Source organism: Heterodontus francisci, chromosome 6, assembly GCF_036365525.1.
Source record: "Heterodontus francisci isolate sHetFra1 chromosome 6, sHetFra1.hap1, whole genome shotgun sequence".
In the NCBI taxonomy this organism is placed as follows: domain Eukaryota; kingdom Metazoa; phylum Chordata; class Chondrichthyes; order Heterodontiformes; family Heterodontidae; genus Heterodontus; species Heterodontus francisci.
In genome coordinates, this window is record NC_090376.1 from 39,454,902 (window position 1) to 39,473,931 (window position 19,030).

The 19,030-nt window shown below is 41.2% G+C and overlaps 1 protein-coding gene across 6 annotated transcripts in view; it reads right to left on the minus strand.

Annotated features, from left to right (window-relative positions):
* Positions 1-19,030, minus strand: part of brca2 (BRCA2 DNA repair associated) — a 177,147-nt gene that overhangs the window by 152,112 nt on the left and 6,005 nt on the right. The window contains exons 1-4 of one of the 6 annotated variants that reach the window (XM_068033512.1): positions 12,213-12,299; positions 8,467-8,609; positions 7,989-8,231; positions 4,898-5,000 (exon numbers count right to left, since the gene is read on the minus strand). In XM_068033512.1, the coding sequence (XP_067889613.1) occupies positions 4,898-5,000; positions 7,989-8,231; positions 8,467-8,524 (404 nt within the window). In that variant the 5' untranslated portion in view covers positions 8,525-8,609; positions 12,213-12,299. Of the gene's footprint in view, positions 1-4,897; positions 5,004-7,988; positions 8,232-8,466; positions 8,610-12,139; positions 12,300-19,030 lie in introns of those variants that run through there. The other 5 variants (XM_068033506.1, XM_068033509.1, XM_068033507.1 and 2 more) reach the window with 5 other exon arrangements.

Genomic DNA, 19,030 nt, shown 5'->3' on the forward strand with positions numbered 1-19,030 from the left:
GGGCATAGAAAGGCCAGTTGGATACTTTTCTAAAAAGCTAAATCGACATCAAAGAAAAGATATTCAACAGTGGAAAAAGAAACCCTAGGTTTATTATTGGCTCCTAAGCATTTTGAAGTCTATGTCTACTACGATACAGAGACCCCCTAGTTTATACTGATCATAACCCCCTAGCCTTGTGGAAAAATTCAAACCAGAATGCCAGACTATTCCAATGGACATTACTAATGCAACCTTATCACTTAAAGATTATCCACATTGCAGGCAAAAATAATGTAATTGCAGATGCTTTATCTGGAATTTAACTTTGATTTGAATTATCTGAATGCAAAGATGGTACAAAGCAGAACTGTATTAGCTACAGGTAAAGAGTGAATGAGTATGAGCGTGAAAATGTGTTTTAAAATGTTTATTTCTTTTCCACACTTTGTAATGAAACGCATTTAAAAATGGCGTTTCATTCCTCCAAGGATGGAGGTGTTACGAATTGTCATGTAGGCCCCCACCTGCCAAGAATGAGCCACTCATATTTTGCCACATCAACATTGATTTTTAAACTGTTACTGGAGTAAAGAACTTGTTGAAAAAAAAACAGACCCTTGACTGGAAAGACATTTGCATAGTAACAGACAGTATTTGGAAGGGTCAAAGGGGCCACTCCCTGCTCCAATTTAATCCACAATGGACTTTTGATTATCAGACATTGAAGGTGGAGAGGCTAGCATTCCAGGTTAACTGCTAAGATGGCCGAATACACAAACAGACATGATTGACTGGCTGTTGAAGTTTTTTTGAATTTGAACTTGCCACAGAGTCAAAGCTCTTTGCTACTGGACTAAGAACTTCTCTCTATCTGCTCCTATCCCTTTCTCATGAAACTGAAGACCCATTGAAGACACATGAACCCCGAAAGAGAGGTCTCCTACGGTGAACAAGGTTTACCTCAATGAAAAGCAAGACCACCTGCAAAAGGACTACAGTGAGCTCGTAGCACAGTAACAAGAAACTCTTCTGATATTGCCTCAAACCTCTCTATTTTTTCTTCTGCTCTTTTCTGTCTCTATTTGCACGTGCGTATCGTGTATGCTAGCATGGGGCGTGGCATGTATCCGTAGGTGTTAACCGAATTAGAGTTTAAGTTTAAATAAATTTCACTTTTCTTCTTTAAACCTAAGAAGACCTGTTTGTGCTAATTTCTTTGCCTTATAATTGGAAAGCGGTGAACAAGGATTCACCAAGGGGGTACTCAAAACACAGTGTGTTTAAAAATGAAACCCTGTTACATTAAGACCAAGTGAAGGCTGAAAGAGACCCCAAGACACCTTTCTCACTTGGTCGTAACAGAATGCTTCTATATTTTAAAGTTTTTTTTGCGAATTCATGTATTTTAGAGCTGGACATTGGCTTATTTTGGGAAAAGTGAGAAGAGTTCATGGATTTTTTTTTTACCAGGGCTACTAAGAGGTCTGGCTTCGAAAACAAACAATTACTGGAAGGATCAAGGAGTGTTAAAAACAATTAGTGGAAGGCACCTGTCTTCAAATAATTACCCAGTAGGGGTTGTTTTTGACTTGGCGAGATGTTTACAAAGAAGTGACAGGTAAGGATTTATAGAAGTCAAGAGGCTTGACTTCTGGAATGTTTTTGGTTTCACTTTGAATTGTTACAAAAGGCAATTGGGGATAATAGTGGTTTGAAAAGCAGTTGGAGAAAACTTGCCAAGAACAACAAACCACCCCAATTCAGTCTGTTCCAGCAGTTTGGACAAAGCCTGCCAGTTTTCCATCTCTTGAGGAGCTGAAATGCAAAATTAGGAAGCAGGCTGAAACTGTGGCTGCATTCGTCCTGGAAGGCCTGTGTCTGAAACCTCTATGTTGCTGCATTTCCTAGAAGCTTACCCAAACTGATCTTCAACGTTGCCTAAAAAGAACTGTTTTAGGAAGATCCCAGTGACAGCCATCTATATGCTTTTGGGACGCCAAACCAAAATAAAGGACCTCTTTCCATATCTTCTCTTTTGTCTTCAAGAATTAGCAAGTATTTAATCCAAGTGCTTTCTTTTGTAATAGAGCTCTAAAATGCAAATCCCTTTATTTTTCCGTTTACCGGCGTATCGGTGTGTGCGTGTGAGAGTGCGAGGGGATAAGGTAAAAAGAGAACTTTACTATTTCAATCTGTGTTTATGCTTTACTTCATTACTGGTTATGACTTGTTTTATAATAAACTGATAATTTTGTTGTTTAAAGAAACCTAGTTGGTGTGTTTTATTCTGGGATAAAACAGAGTCTATGATTGACTGTATTGATAAGTGGGAAAATTTAAATATATGTTGTGACCAGTGGAGAATTGGAACTAGAATAAACAGTGCACTCCTCCCGCCTCAGTCGTAATAATGTTTAGTACAAAAATGTACAGTATCCCTTCAACAATATTAACCCCTCACCAAACACTACTCAAAATAATTAACAATATTTTCTATTCTACCTAAAAGGGTGCTAAAGTCATATTCTCACTCTTTGGAAAAATAGCTTCAGTTATTTAGGCAATAGTGATCCCTGTGCATAAAATAAAATGTTGCATTTTATGAGCAAATTTGTAGTGTGAAGCTTTTCTTCCTAAAATCCAGCACTGCTAAATATGCCTCAATTTATTTTCGAGGTTGAACTCCATCCCATATACGATGAGTCATTTTGTGCATTTATTGAACTAAGTCTCAAGTAACCGTAACATTATGTAAGTTGCACATTATATAGTGCAAGCAATGCTTCATCAATTTCCCTACTGCTACCAGAAAGGTAGTAATGTAAATGAACAGTTCTGCTGTTTACAATACTGAATTTGTTGCCACCAGTGAAGGAATCTATAGTACTGTAAGCTACAATGTATTAGTGAACTGTTTTTACTTGAACATAAATGGAGTGAAAAAAAGTCAAGATTTTGTGCAAATCATTTACAGTTCCAATCCAAGTTTACTGTGATGGTCCACTTTTTAATTTCTTATTAAGTTCTGGATGGTGTCAAGACAATTTATAACTTCAACACAATTAATGGATCAGCACTATCACACTTCAAACCCCATAAAAATGATGGGCCCCAACTCAGCTGTGTTGCTGATAAGGCATTAAGCAGAAGCAGAGTGAAGGAGGACTGATTAGAACAGTTTGAGCAGCATTACCCAGCCTCAATATCAAGTAAATTCCAGGTAAACCTCAGCCACACCATTCTCACACATAACACAAAAATTCCCCAAATGAATTAACAAGTTATTTATTCCTTTATAGAATAAAGGGATCATTCCTTATGTAATCAGCATCATACAATTTACATCAATAAATAAGAATCAATATCCATCCAATGAGTTTTTTGGTTCCCTGTCCTTTTCATAATCTAAAAGATCATTTGACAGCACTTTCCAAACCTGCAATCTCTTCCACCTAGGACAAAGGCAGCAAACGCATGGGTACTCCACCATCTGCAAGTTCCCCTCCAAGCCACACACCATCCTGACTTAGAAATACATCAGCGCTCCTTCACTGTTGCTGGATCAAAATTCTGGAACTCCCTTCCTAACACCACTGCGGGTGTACCCGCACCAGATGGACTGCAACAGTTCAAAAAGGCAGCTCAATACCGCCTCTCAAGGGCAATTAAAGATGGGCAACAAATGCTGGCCTTGTTAGCGACGCCTACAACCCATGAAACAAATAAATTCTAGTTTGCAGAATAGTTAAGACCTTGTAGCAGTGAAGAACAACGATACCCTGTAGTTGCCCACTAGACTTCCTTCCATAAAAACTGAAGTTACATATTGTACTAGCAAGTATAATTCATTCCTGTATCATTTTTCATCTCATTCAGGCAAAATGCGTGGGAGTATTTTTTTTAAATGTACAGGTGTGATTCACAAAGTTGATGGCAATCCTTGCAAAAAATGAAAGCCCTATCCGATGTGTTTTTCTCCAAATACTTCTAGGATAAGAATCACAACTTTACAATGCAGAAAGTGGCCTTTGGTGCATTGGGTCTGCACAATTTTTAAAAAAATCTTTCGTGGTGGGGTGGGGGGGGGGGTGCGGGATGTGAGCATCGCTGGCAAGGCCAGCATTTGTTGTCCAATCCTTAATTGCCCTTGACAACTGAATGGCTTGCTCAGCCATTTCAGAGGGCAGTTAAGAGTCAACCATATTGCTGAAGGTCTAGAGTCACATGAAGGCCAGACCAGGTAAGGACAGCAGAGTTCCTTCCCTAAAGGACATTAGTGAACCAGATGGGGTTTTATGACAATCGGTGATAGCAATGGTGCCCTGAAATTGAGAATAGCTTTCAATTCCAAAGTTTTTATTCACTAATGGAACTCATTAATTAATTGAATTTGAATTCCACCAGCTGCCATAGTGGGATTTGAACCAGTGTCCCTGGGGCATGAGCCTGGGCCTCTTGATTACTAAAAGCAAAATTCTGCAGATTCTGGAAATCGGAAATAAAAACCAGGAAGTGCTGGAAATACTCAGCAGGTCTGGCAGTATCTGTGGAAAGAGAAGCAGAGTTAACATTTCAGGTCTGTGACCTTACATCAGAATTCTGATGAAAAGGGCTAGCTCCTCCTTGGTTGAATTTTAGCTGGTAAATCCTCAACTAGAGAGCATTAAAAATTTGGGAGCTGGATTTTCCCACCACTCCCCACCCTCAGAATGAACCTCTCAACAGGTGAAGAGAATAGCACTCAGAGATCCCCACAAACATATTAATATAAAGCTGACCCTTGAAAATAGGATAGGGACACACCACCAGTTAGAAGTGTAACCCCAATACACTTCTGGCAGTAACCTTATCCAAGAAGAAAATTCAGGCCACAGTGCCTTGCATTAACATAAAGAGAAAGAAGAATTGAGCATACCTCTGCATTAAAGAAATATCAACAGCTGGATTTGAGGTTTCAGGTTCGCTTGCCTTGTACGAAGGTATAATTCCGTGTGGCAGAGTAGAATAACTACAGTTTCCTGCTAAATGCAAATTCATACCAATTGTCATGTTACATAACTGTAAAATCACTTCATTCATAATCACATTAAAATTGAGATCAATGTTATTTTTAGCCTTGCAGCATGTTAGCGCAAAATTTTTACAATTATGATTGCAGTATATTGTTGTACCAAAGCAATTGGATTCAGCCTAACATCTGCATTGATTTCCTACATGCCAGTTATTAGGTAGGGGTGCCAAACAGAAGGCTGGTATTTCCCTACAGGGAGGGACAGGAAACTTGATAAGTTCTGCAAGATAGCTCTCGCACATTTCCTATAATATAATTACAGTGCAATACTGGTAAACCTCTGACCCTAGGAGGGTATCATCTGTATGCCTGCTTGGCTCATGAAGTGAATATGGTATAGCTGGAGGTACAGTAATACTATTAATTTAAAATAAAGGGGAAGGAAACACAAGTCATTGACCACAACTTATACTTCAAAAGAAAAAAGTTACATTACTAAATGAAGGAGATTTGTGGGAGATTTATATTTTAAAGATGACTCGTTTTACTGTGCCATGCAATGGTGGGGCACAGCATCTTCAATGGGAAAAGCTGATAAGTGAACAAAGGCGACCTGGGTAATTCAATCAGATGTATTTCAAGAAGACATCTGGTTCTGATGGTACCCATCTCACCATCCTCTTATGCAGTCTCTTGATAAATCCTTAAGGAAGGTGATTCTCATTACCCTTCAAACTACTGTCTTATTGCCTTTATATTAGTATATTCTATGATTATGGAACCAATCGCTTTCAAATTACTACCTTGAAAGTTCTGGCCGAACCTGTGAATGTCAGTATGATTTTTCACATTGCTGTTGATATTACTCACCAGAACTTCCAAATCGCCAAAGCAAGTCTGTCTGAAGCTCTGTTCTTGAACACTTCGGTAAATCATTTGTGATTGCCTTAGATGCCCCAAAAATCTCTGCTGGGGCCCCCAAGACTGCACTTCGAAATAAATTAAAATCCCACCTGTCATATTCATGGTCATTTATTTTCCTCTCAAATTGCTCTACTCTGCTGTATTGTTATCTAATCCATTAGCTTTTCTTCTATCAATTTGGGAATCGCGAAAGTTCTGTTCTTTTCTCCTTCTTCTGGTCCTTATTCACAGAATTATCTTGGCTGTTTATCACCTTTACTATCCACTTGGTTGCTGGTGTCTCTATTCTACATTCATAAAATTATGGATACACGAGAAAAAGTTCATTTCAAGTTAAATGACAACTGTGGGACAAGGCGACATAGGTACAAGTTGCTAAAAGACAAGGTCGGACTGCATGAAGAAATGCTTCCTACATCAAAGTGTCATTTTTCTGTGTAGGGCAGAGGAGGCAAAACTCTGGAATCATTCAACGGTCAGTTAAACGGTGTGATGGGGCAGGAAACAGAATAGGTTTCTGTGGAAGGATAAGCTCCATTGATAGAATGGTTTCCCCGAACTTCTTTCAGTTAGTATGTTCTTAGTGCTGACAACTTCCAAATTTCCACAACCCTCAACAGGCAATTAAAATTTTGTTTCAATTCTCGAAAGATATACAAACTCACAAATTAGTAGCAGGATGAGGCCACTCAGCCCCTCGAGCCTGCTCCGCCATTCAACAAGATCATGGCAGATCTGTTTGTAACCTCAACTCCACATTCCTGCCTACGCCCAAAAACCTTCCACCCCCTTGCTTATCACGAATCTATCTACCTCTGCCTTAAAAATATTCAAAGACTCTGCTTCTACCACCTTTTGAGGAAGAGAGTTCCAAAGACTCACGACCTGCTGAAAGAAAATATTTTTCTTCATCTCTGTCTTAAATGGGCAACCCCTTATTTTTAAACAGTGACCCCCTAGTTTAAGATTCTCCCACAAGAGCAAACATCCTTGCCACATCCACCGTGTCAAGACCCCTCAGGATCTTGTATGTTTCAATCAAGTTGCCTCTTACTCTTCTAAACTTCAGCAGATACAAGCCTAGCCTGTCCAACCGTTCCTCAAAAGACAACCCGCCCATTCCAGGTATTAGTCTAGTAAACCTTCTCTGAACTGCTTCCAATGCATTTACGTCCTTCCCCAAATAAGGAGACCAATACCGTACACAGTACTCCAGATGTGATCTCACCAATGCCCAGTATAACTGCAGCATAACCTCCCTACTTTTGTATTCAATACCCCTTGCAATAAATAACATTCTATTAGCTTTCCTAATTACTTGCTGTACTTGTACAGTAACTTTTGTGATTCATGCACGACGATACCCAGATCCCTCTGCATATAGTTTCTCATAGCATCACCAAAGCTACCACCTCTCATCTTTGATGGCATATATCTTTAGCCCTTCATCACATGGCCTCATTATGACTGTATGAAACTCCTACTACTTTTCCATTGCTTGATGCCAAAAATACTCCTTTGCCTCTACAATATTGCTCATCTCTTTATGAAGTCAATGTTTGCTCAAAACTTGAATATTGCTTCTCTTGATCTTTCATACCCTGTTCCTTCTAAATTTCAAGTATTCTACACGCTGTTCCTCCTCAAATTTTCACATGCAATGCGTATAAATTTCATCAGTCTCCTGCTCTACCTCACTCTTCTGCAGAATTTTAAATTGAAGAAGCTCAATCTTTCCTTCCTCCAACAACTATCTAATCACTGCTGCCTGATTTACCTCAGCCTTTCATCTTTCAACTTTAGTTGTGTTGTGCATTATGGAGTTTAGCCCTTCATCGTAGTTTTTCAATTAAAAAAAATGGCCAAAAATGTTGGACCCAACTGTTTTTCTACCCTTTGGGCTACAGAATAATATGCTGTAAAATAAAGTAGTTTGGCATCACATCCCTACTTAACTTGTGCTACATCAGAAAATGCCACACATGCAGGTTTTCAAAGCCCCAAAATCATGAATCTCAGGATATCAAACATGACACATACGCTGGATTTTTGCAGAGATTTGATGACTTACCTCTTTTCAACCTAGTCTGATAATTCCCTCGTTCTGGTGTGGATGCTGAGGGGGTTATTAAAGTCAGACCACTGAAGATTGATGGAGTACAATCTAGCTGGTTATATAAAGTCTGCTTCGGCCATGGTGTTTTAAAATAACTAGATGTAAAGCAACGGGCATCATCTCTATGTCGATTAAGCTGGTTAGAAGATGCTGACAAACTAAGTTCTTCGAACCAATTTGGACATAATGGTCCCAAATCTGCAACAAGGGACAAGAGTGTGTTTTTAAAAACAAGGAAGGATACAAATGCAACGTGCCCTGATAGTACCTTCATTTGATTTAAATCAAGATACTAAGTCATTACAGTCTAAGAACAGGGAACAGTAATCTTGAGACATGTGTGTAATAGATTTTACCTGTGTAGCACAGTACCACGAAGTGGCAGTATCACAAGAGCAACATAAAAGTATCAGTAATGTTTTGTATTCCTTACCTTCTTGACAGAGGACTGTAAAATCAAACATGGCCCTCCTTGAATTCTGTTCTATCATTTCATTCAACAATGCAACCTCAACAGAACGTTACTACTGGCAGATCAGGTCAATAAAACTGGAACCGATTTTAATCCAGCTATTCCTGCGAAAACAGAAAATATTTAAATTGCTAGAATGATGTGCATGTTAAAAAAGTAAAAAGAAACCTCCAAATAAAAATGTTAGTTTTGTACTTGCTAACTCACCATGAAAATGGCAAATAGCAAATCTAGCATACCTTTCTGTTGTTTACATTCAACTACAAAGATTTTAGCAAGACTAAACTGGTATCCATCAATTAGGGAAATTTTACTTGGCTGTCAAAAACAAATGCATAGCATTGAATAAAGCCATATGAACAAAGACCAGAGACAGGCCATAAAGGAAAATGGGCAGGCAAGGAAGACAGAGGAACAGTAAGCCTCAGTCATAGTCACACAGGTTGTATAGTGACTGATCTAAGTGGCCTTGATACTTTGAGTGAGATGAAAGCTGAATTGGAGGGACACAAATAAGGGGTGGTTGAAGAAACAAGGGGATATTTGGGTTGGAACACACCCAAAAACTTTTAAGAGAAAGGGTAAATTGGGAATGAGAGTTAGAAAAAAGGGGAGTGGATTAAATGCAATTTTTTGCTTGAAGACAGTAGCTTTGCCAAAATTAGCAAGAAAATTATATCGCCAAACATGGAACCAAAATGGGAAAGTTTAGTAATGAGTAGCTGATGTGAGGGGGTTGAGGAAACAGGAAATGCATTTCAGGGATGAGACTGATGTAGGTTACTGGGGCAAAAATTAGGAGCAGAGCGGGGAATAAGAGGTTGCAACCCCTTGCATGATTAATGATTAGAGAAGATGGCCTATCTGCGCATTGGGAGTGTTTCTGGAGCATGAGGCTCAGGGAGAAGAGTGGGGAAATCAAAGCAGAGGCAGGGTGAGTTCAAGATGAGGAGTTGCTCAGTGTAAAGACTGAAAGGACAGATGGGAGGAGATTTCAGTAATGTCTGATAAACAATGCACCTGCAAGAGCAATTCGGAGGCTGTGCATTCTATGGCGAGTGACTCACCTCTTGACTCCCCTATGTCTTTCCACCACCTACAAGGCACAAGTCGGGACTATGATGGAATACTCTCCACATGCCTGGATGAGTGCAGTTCCAACAACACTCAACAAGCTCAACACCAACCAGAACAAAACCTCCCACTTGATTGGCACCACATCTGCCACCTTAAACATTCACTCTCTCCATCACTGATGCATCATCCCTCCAGTGTGCATCACTTACACGATGTAATGCAGTAACTTGCCAAGGCTTCTTCGACAGCACCTCCCGAACCCATAACCTCTACCACCTAGAAGGATAAGGGCAGCACCTGCAGGGGAACACCACCACTTTCAAATTCTCAAAGTCACACACCATCCTGACTTGAAAATATATCGCCGTTGCTTCTTCATCCTTGAACACCCTTGCCTAACAGAAATAAGAAGAGTACCTTCACCAAACGGACTGCTACGGTTCAAGGATGCAGCTCACTGCCACCTTAAGGGCATTAGGGATGGGCAATGAAAATCGGCCTTGCCAGCAACGCCCTCATTCCATAAATGATTAAAAATCTGATTTTGAAGGCGAGGTCGGTTGGGTGATAGTGAGCCATTTTAACTTGAAGAAAAAGCCAGAGTAATATGGGCAAATGAGCCAAGCGATATCCAGTGATGAGTGACACACTGTAGCTTGGGAAGGAAATATAGTGGAATATGTAATTGGGCAGGAGCAGCCTCAATGAAAGGGAACCTGCCAAATTTTGATCAAGCACAAGATGTCAACCAGGACATCACTGTAGATGAGAATAGCATTGTTTGCAAAAGAACAAACACTTTACAAGATAATGGATAGGTAAAGCAACAAGAAACTACTCACTGGGGCTAGAAAGTTGCAGAATGCCTGGGAAGGGCTGCTGGAGAGAGACATCAGATGTGGTATGGAGAAGTTGAATAAGTTAATCTTCACCAAAGGTAGCAGACAGGATTAGCACTGAATACAAAATAATACAGTGAAGGATGCTAAAGTTCAATCACAGGGTCTACCCTGGCAAGATAACAGCCTGGTAACACAGCAGGATTGGAGGCAGATGTAGCACAATGCATCAGAGAAGTATCAGGAAATTACACTGCAGAGAAACAGGCTGTTTGGTCCAAGTGGTCTATGCCAGTTTAGTCTCCAAGAGCTTCCTCCCAACCCTCCTCCTCGAACACTATCAGCATATCCTTCTATTCCTTTCTCCCTCGTGCTCATCTAACTTCCCCTTAAATGCATCAATGCCCTGACTCAAGTGAAAGATGGCAGGAAATATGGGTCAGGGCTTTACAATTAGGTGCTTACCAGCAGGTAACTGCAAACACTGGAAACACTAGCTACAGCATAGGTACAGAATCTCAGACCAGAGGAGCAGCCTATACTTGCACACAATGTGCATTATTACAATGCTTTAATGACAATGGGCTCAATTTTACAGCACCATTTGCTACTTTCTATGGACTTTTGTACTGGAATTTGGTGTGACTAGAAAGGCATTTTAGTGCAGTGTCCTCTACAAAGAGATTGGAATCTGTGTGAACCAGTTTGAAGAATACTTACTGATGAACACAGTCTGAACCAGGAAACATTGGTTAGAATATTTAACTCAATGTCAACCCATGTACAGAAAGTGAAAAAGAGACACAAAGATGGGATTGAGATAAACGAGACAAAGCTGAAAAATATATTTCCTTTTATTTTTTTTTAAATCTGCAACAATTAAAAGTTAAAGGAATTAGACTCTACAACTGTAAAAATTCAGTTTCAGTACCAGCAACATTACTTGGTAATTAATGATATCACTATTAAAAATTTACTGATACCAGAACAGACAAGCCCCATCTTTTTCTGACAGAGTGGGTATCGATCACATATGCTTCAATGTCAAGGCTCTCATCTTGTAGCACAGCTTCTGGAAGAAGTCTCCCATCTTCCACCTTCTATTAAAATGTCATCCAAAACTGTTACCCATTTTCTAACTCAAACCGCCTCCTATTCACCCATGAACTCTGTGCTCTCTGACCTACACTGATCCCCTAAGTAACAGCTCAAATTTTCCCAATGGCCTTACCCCCTCCCTATCTCTGTAATCTCCTCCAGAGATATCTGCACTCATCTAATTCTGAAATAAAAGCAAAATACTGCGGATGCTGGAAATCTGAAATAAAAACAAATGCTGGAACCACTCAGCAGGTCTGGCAGCATCTGCGGAAAGAGAAGCAGAGTTAACGTTTCGGGTCAGTGACCCTTCTTCGGAACCCTTCCGAACCACCCCCCTGCTGAGTGGTTCCAGCATTTCTTGTTTTTATCTCATCTAATTCTGACCTCTTTCACATCCAAGATTTTAACGACCACCTCGCAGGAATTCCCTCCCTCCACCTCGCTCTCCTCTTTTCGCCCCAATATCTCTTTATGTGACTCAAGAGTCAGATTTGTGTTTGATAAAAGTCCTGGGAAGCGTCTTGGGAGTTTCCTGACCGCGGAGTAGGGGGAAAAGCACCAAAACCCCGAGGAAAAAACAGGCCGAAGAATGTGCCGCTTGCTCGGAACAAACTTACAGATTTTTACCCGCTTTAAATCTAGATAACAAAATAATTCCATCTCCGAACCGTGACGAACCCAGTCCCGTACCGTACAATAAACGTTATAATTCTTTAGATCTTGCACCATTCAGCCACAGCTTCCAGAACATTCCCCATTGCTGCCGCCAGCTCCAACAATTTCGCGCGCTCACACAATGCCAAAGGTCATTGGTCAATCATCCTGACGCTCCCAGCCAATCGGAGCAGACGTTTTCTCCATTTTCGCCAATCCAGTGACTGGCACGGCATTGTGACGTCAGCAATAACCCTGTCATTTTAAACCTCCTGCAGAAGAGTCAAGCTTCAAAGTTGCTGCCCAATTCGACAAAACACTGGGGCTGTTCAAAAAACACAAGATGGCAATAGGGATACGGTCCTACAGGGTCGTGGCTCATATTTATACCTTAAAGATAGTTGATCCATTCGTACACACATCTGAGACAGACTTCTCGGCAAGCTTGGCTTGCAAATGAAATGGATTCAAAATATACGAAACAAAAATAGAAACGTTTGCTATACTCAGCAGGACAAGGAATGATTTATACTCAATACATGAACTTTTGTTCTTTCCATAATGCTGCCTGACCTGCTGTATGTTTCCAGCACGTTTCGCTGTTGTTTCAGACTTCCAGCGTCTGCATTTTTTCAACATACAGGAACATGACAAAGGGGTACTTCAACCTTTCCATCACACAATAATTTGTCCCAAAACCTCTGAGCTTTAGGAATCTCACTCTATCATATGGTATGGAAAAGGTAAATCTGAAAAACAATTTCAAATTAAACCATAAGAATAGGAAATGAGGGCACAGATTCAATTTAATAAAAGGCAAAATCTTCTGTGCCTTCACATGGAGTCACTGGACAAGTGCATAGTCAGTTGATGATGTCACCAAATGGGTCAAAATTATTCTTGTGTTCTGTTCACAGTTGACGTTTTCCTGACAAGTTTAGTGCTGTTCGGTTTACTGGCATTTTTTTTTAAAAGGTAAAAATCAATCTGTAATATGACAGTCAGGAAGTTCTTCACACATGGAATGGACTTCCAAGTGGAGTACTGTCAGCAAAATGCTCACGATAATTTAAGAAGAAACTGAGTTCCATAATTGTATAGTTTTCCTAGATGACTGAGCTATCTTTAGCTTGTGATTCTATTTTTTAAAAATTGCTTGACAACAATAGATCCATTCTTTCCTAGTTAGTAAAATTTTGGACCACATATCACATTAAATTTCTTCCCTCATCTGCCACAATTTTTCATTTCCAAATGAAATTTCTTTGGTACCATGAAACTAGACAACAGGCAACAACAAGCAGGAACTCTAGGATATTGATAATCAATTCTAGCTCCTCATTGATGTCCTGGCTGAGATCAGCTAACTCCATATACCCTGGGGATGGACATGTTTGATTTCAGCAGGACACCCCTTACAGTTTTTTTCTGTGGGGCTTGGGATGGGGGGAGACGGTGGTGTAGTGGTACTGTCATTGAACTAGTAATCCAGAGACTCAGACTAATGACCTGGCGATATGGGTTCAAATTCCACCATTGCAGCTTGTGGAATTTAAAATCAATTAATTTCTAAAAATTCCATTAATAAAAATCTGGACGAAAGCTAGTCATCAGTAATGGTTCTATGAAAGTATCATCAATTGTCACAAAAACCTAACTGATTCACTAATGTCCTTTAGGGAAGGAAATCTGCCATCCTTGTCTGGTCTACATGTAACTCCAGACCCACAGCAACGTGGCTGACTCTTAACTGCCCTCTGAAATGGTCTAGCCACTCAGTTCTCAAGGGAAATTAGGGATGGGCAACAAATGCTAGCAATGCCCACATCCCATGAAAGAATTAAAAAAAGGAACAATGAGAGTTCAGGTTAATAAATTCTAGTAAACTAGCACTTTAAGTTGACGCTTAATATATAGGATTGACTTAAAATGAATTAAAATGCGGAGTAATAGAGCAAAATACAAATGAGATCCATATATGTTTTTTAAAAGACAGATCCAAATTGGATATAATTGACTTTTCTCTAAGGTGTTTGGCTTACCAACAAATTTAACTGTGTCTGTCTTATTGTTGTGTGCTCTGCGATCTGGATTCACTTGCTATTTGGGGAGTTATCCTGTCTTTTTATAGATGATTAATTTTCTTATATTAAAAAGAAAATATGTTGTTGATATTATAAAGAAAATAACTGATTTGGATACAGATTTTTTTTGACTCTCCCACACAGTGGAAGATTTATGATGTAATGTTTATTATTTCTCAAACTAACACATTTAGACTATGGGATCAAGCGGGGAAGTGGGACTGACTGAATAGCTCCGTGGAGAGCCAGCATGGACTCGATAGGTTGAATGGCTTCCTTCTGTGCTGTAAATGACTCTATGACTCTAGGTCTGTGATGCCACTGATATGAAACTGAGTTGGTGTCACGACAACATGCTTTATGTCGAATGATAATTTCAATTCACTGGCTGGAAACCTGAGTTGAATTTTTAAAAAAACAGATTCCAGGGGATTTGATGCTTGCAGCTAAAGATGGCTACCCCAATTTGCATCACTGTACTTTTGACATTCCAATGCATTGAAATGGAGACAGCATGTCTGCACAGACACATCAAGGACAATGACCTGGAGAATATGCGTGAACCACCTATCCTGTTTCCATTAACAAGGTGTTTAGGCCATTACTTGAGGTATTCAACTGTTAGAGACGAAGCACTCAAACCTAATCATTTGAACAATTGGGCCCCAGCTGTGAGAGGGGACTTCCTAGACATGGACTAATTAAGTAGCAAGAGAGAATACACACTAGTAACTACCATGCTTGAATCACTGGGTGACGGACATGTGACAAGTCCACCCTTCATGTGCTTAAGATGGTGTTTTCTCTGCAGTAGAGAGACAAGCAGCAAGACACTGACCTGAGTGTGGCCCCTCCTTTCTCTCTAATCCAAGCTTCAAACCTTGTTTTTTGACCGTGACCCCCCAGGGACACTGCTGCTGCAGAGAGTGACTCCTTGAAGGAAATCAGCTGCACTAATGTCTCCAGGAGAACCACCAAATCAGCCGTCCACATCAACAAATCAGAAGCCTCAGGATCACCAAAGAAAAGTCGCACGGCCACTGAATTCAGCCTGAAGCCAGCTGAGGCACCAACCTCCAAAGACTGTATACACCTTTTATTTCACTGGACTCTAATTTGACCAATCTATCTTTCCCCAGTCTGTAACCTATTTGTGTGTGTGTGTGTGCAAACTTCGAGTGTGTGTGTGTGAAAGTGGGAGCGTATTTTATTATTTTACTTAGATTTGTTTAAGTACAATAAAGCTAACCCCTTTCTTTGTTAAACTCAAGAAAACCTGTTCGATTGGTTCTTTTTATGATCACAGTGATAAACAGTTAAACATTCACTGAATTGGCAAGTATATCCTTTTCAAAAAAGAAATTAACCTTTTGTGGTCAAACAAGGAGAGGGAAAAGAGGGGAGCCCTTCAACCCCTCCTCACTTGATCGTAACAGTTGGTATAGCATCCCTGCAGCTTTGTTGTATCCCAGCAAAGTGCCTGAAATATTTGTCACTAACATTTCTCTCAAACAGGCTCAGTTTGGAATAAAAACAGAAAATGCTGGGAATACTCTGCAAGTCTGGCAGCATCTGTGGAGAGAGAAACAGAGTTAACGTTTTAGGTCGACGACCTGTCATCAGAGCTAGGAAAAGTTAGAAATGGAATATATTTTTTGTAGGTCAAATGGGAAAGGGTGGAAAAAGAACAAAAGGTCTGTGATAGGGTGGAAGAGGAAGACATTAAATGACAGAAGAGTTGGTGGGGCAAAGTCAAAGGGAGTAATAATGGGACAAGCAAAGAGACAAAAGATGTGTCCAGAGAAGGTGTGAATGGCAGAATAATGAACAGCTGCCGTCCAAAAGCAAAACAAGAGAAAACAAGATTAAGACCAAAACATGCAAAGAAAAGGAAACAAAATTGGGGGCAAAGATTACAGTCTGAAATTGTTGAATTCAATGTTGAGTCCAGAAGACTGTAAAGTGCCTAATCAAAAGATTAGGTGTTGTTGCTCAAACCTATGTTGAGCTTCATTGGAACACTGCAATAGGCAGAGGTCAGAGATGTTGGCGTAAAAGCAAGGCATTGGCATCCTTCCATCTACGAAAGATGATGGACCACACAGCAAACAATCCATTTAGGTGGGGTGTCTTCTCTTGGTGCATCTTTCCTGATGGCTGGGAAGGCCAATCCTTGAGAGGCAGGTTCTGCTGCCAAGTGACAATGTGAGTTGTTGTTTTCGGCGTTGGCGCCTGTTGCCAAGCCACTGTAGCCACTGGTTGTCATGGCACTGCACACCAGTCCACAGGATGTGTCGCCATTTCCCTCATTCACCAGCTAGCGACTCCCAGGTGCGATTGTCGACGTTTAGGGCCTGCATGTCACGCTTGCACCCAACCTTGAAGTGGAGCTTTGGACGCCCCACTGGTCGTCTGGCCCTGGTTGCCTTACCATACAGAAGATCCTTGGGTATGCAACCGTCTTCCACCCTGCGGACATGCCTGATCCATCAAAGCCGTCTCTGTTTGATTAGTACCAACACACTTGGAAGCTCTGTCTTTGCGAAGACTGCCGCATTCATGATTTTGTCCTGACAGGATGCGCCGCACACAGCAAAGATGGAATTAATTGAGCTTCTTTTCCTGGTAGCTGTAGGTTGACCATGTTGCTCAGTCATACAGAAAGGTGCTGAGAACACAGGCCTTATAAAGCATCAGTTTGATCCTAAAGGGCAGTCTGGTATTATCCCATGAGCGTTTCACAAGTTGGTCAAAGGTGGTAGCTGCTTTCCCTATGCTTGTATCAAGCTCTGCATCAAGGGACATATTGTCTGTCACCATAGACCCAAGGTAGCAGAACTTGCTAAACACTTCCAGTGGGGTGTTATTTAGTGTGATCGGGGCAGAAATGCAACACCCTGTCCCATGACCACGGTTTTCTTAACACTTATAGTCAAGAGAACAAGTTACAAACATGGGAGAAACAGTCCATGAGTCTTTGTAGCTGAGTTTCCATGTGAGCGACTAGCGCAGCATCATCAGCGTAGAGGAGTTCTCTGATCAGGGCGTGATGTGTTCTTGTCTTCGCTTTCAACCTTGATAGATTGTAGAGCTTGTCGTCTGACTTAGTGTGCAAGTCGACTCCTTCCATATCTGCAGAGAAGGCAAAGGTTAGGAGCATGGTGAAGAGGATGGCAATGGAGTGGGAGTTGGGACACTCCATTTCACTCCATTCTTCACTCTGAAACTGTCAGAAGTGGAGCCATCAAACAGTACAGTGCAGTGCATGTAGTCATGGAAGGAACAGATGAGACTGAGGAGCTTCGGTGGACAGCTAATTTTTCCCAAAATCTTGTAGCGCCCTGCTCTGCTGACGGTGTTGAATGCCTTAGTGAGATCTATGAAAGTATACTCTGTTCCCTACATTTCTCTTGCAGCTGTTGTATGGAGAAGAGATATCCACAGTAAATCTGCCGGCACGGAAACCGCACTGTACTTCCGGGTACACTCGGTCTGCAAGTAAATGGAGTCTTTTAAGTCACAGAATCACAGAATTGTTACAGCGCTGAAGGCCATTTGGCGTATTGCGTCTGCACCACCGCTCCATATTCACCTAATGCCATTCTCCCGCCTTCTCCCCGTAACCCTGCAGATTCTTCCTTTTCAGATAACAGTCTAATTCCCTTTTGAATGTCTCAATTGAACTTGCCTCCACTGCACTCTCTGGCAGTGCATTCCAGATCCTAACCACTCACTACATGAAGAAGTTTTCCCTCATGTCACTTTTGCTTCTTTTGCCAATAACTTTAAATCTGTGCTCTCTTATTCTCGATCCTTTCATGAGTAGGAACTTTTCCCTACCTACTCTGTCCAGACCCCTCATGATTTTGAATACCTCTATCAAATCTCCTCTCAGTCTTCGCTTCTCCAAGGAAAACAGTTCCAACTTCTCCAATGTGTCTTTATACCTGAAGTTCCTCATCCCTGGAACCATTCTCGTGAATATTTTCTGTACTCCCTCCAATGCCTTTACATCTTTCCTAAAGTGCGGCACCCAGAACTGGATGCAATACTCCAGCTGAACTAGTGTCTTATACAAATTTAAACATAACCTCCTTTCTCCTGTACTCTATGCCCCCAATAATAAAACCCAAGATACTACATCAGAGGAATGTATGATGGCATTAAGAGAGCTTTTGGGCCAACCATCAAGAAGATCGCCCCCTTCAAGTCTAAATCAAGGGACACAATCACTGACCAACGCAAGCAAATGGACCGCTGGGTTGAGCACTACCTAGAACTGTACTGCAGGGAGAATGTTGTCACTGAGACCGCCCTCAATGCAGCCCAGCCTCTACCAGTCATGGATGACAAATCGGAACTCAGTGATGCCATTGATTCTCTAGCCAGCAGAAAAGCCCCTGGGAAGGACGACATTACCCCTGAAATAATCAAGAGTGCCAAGCCTGCTATACTCTCAGCACTCCATGAACTGCTTTGCCTGTGCTGGGACGAGGGAGCAGTACCACAGGACATGCGCGATGCCAACATCATCACCCTCTATAAAAACAAAGGTGACCGCGGTGACTGCAACAACTACCGTGGAATCTCCCTGCTCAGCATAGTGGGGAAAGTCTTTGCTCAAGTCGCTTTAAACAGGCTCCAGAAGCTGGCCGAGCGCGCCTACCCTGAGGCACAGTGTGGCTTTCGTGCAGAGAGATCGACCATTGACATGCTGTTCTCCCTTCGTCAGATACAGGAGAAATGCCACGAACAACAGATGCCCCTCTA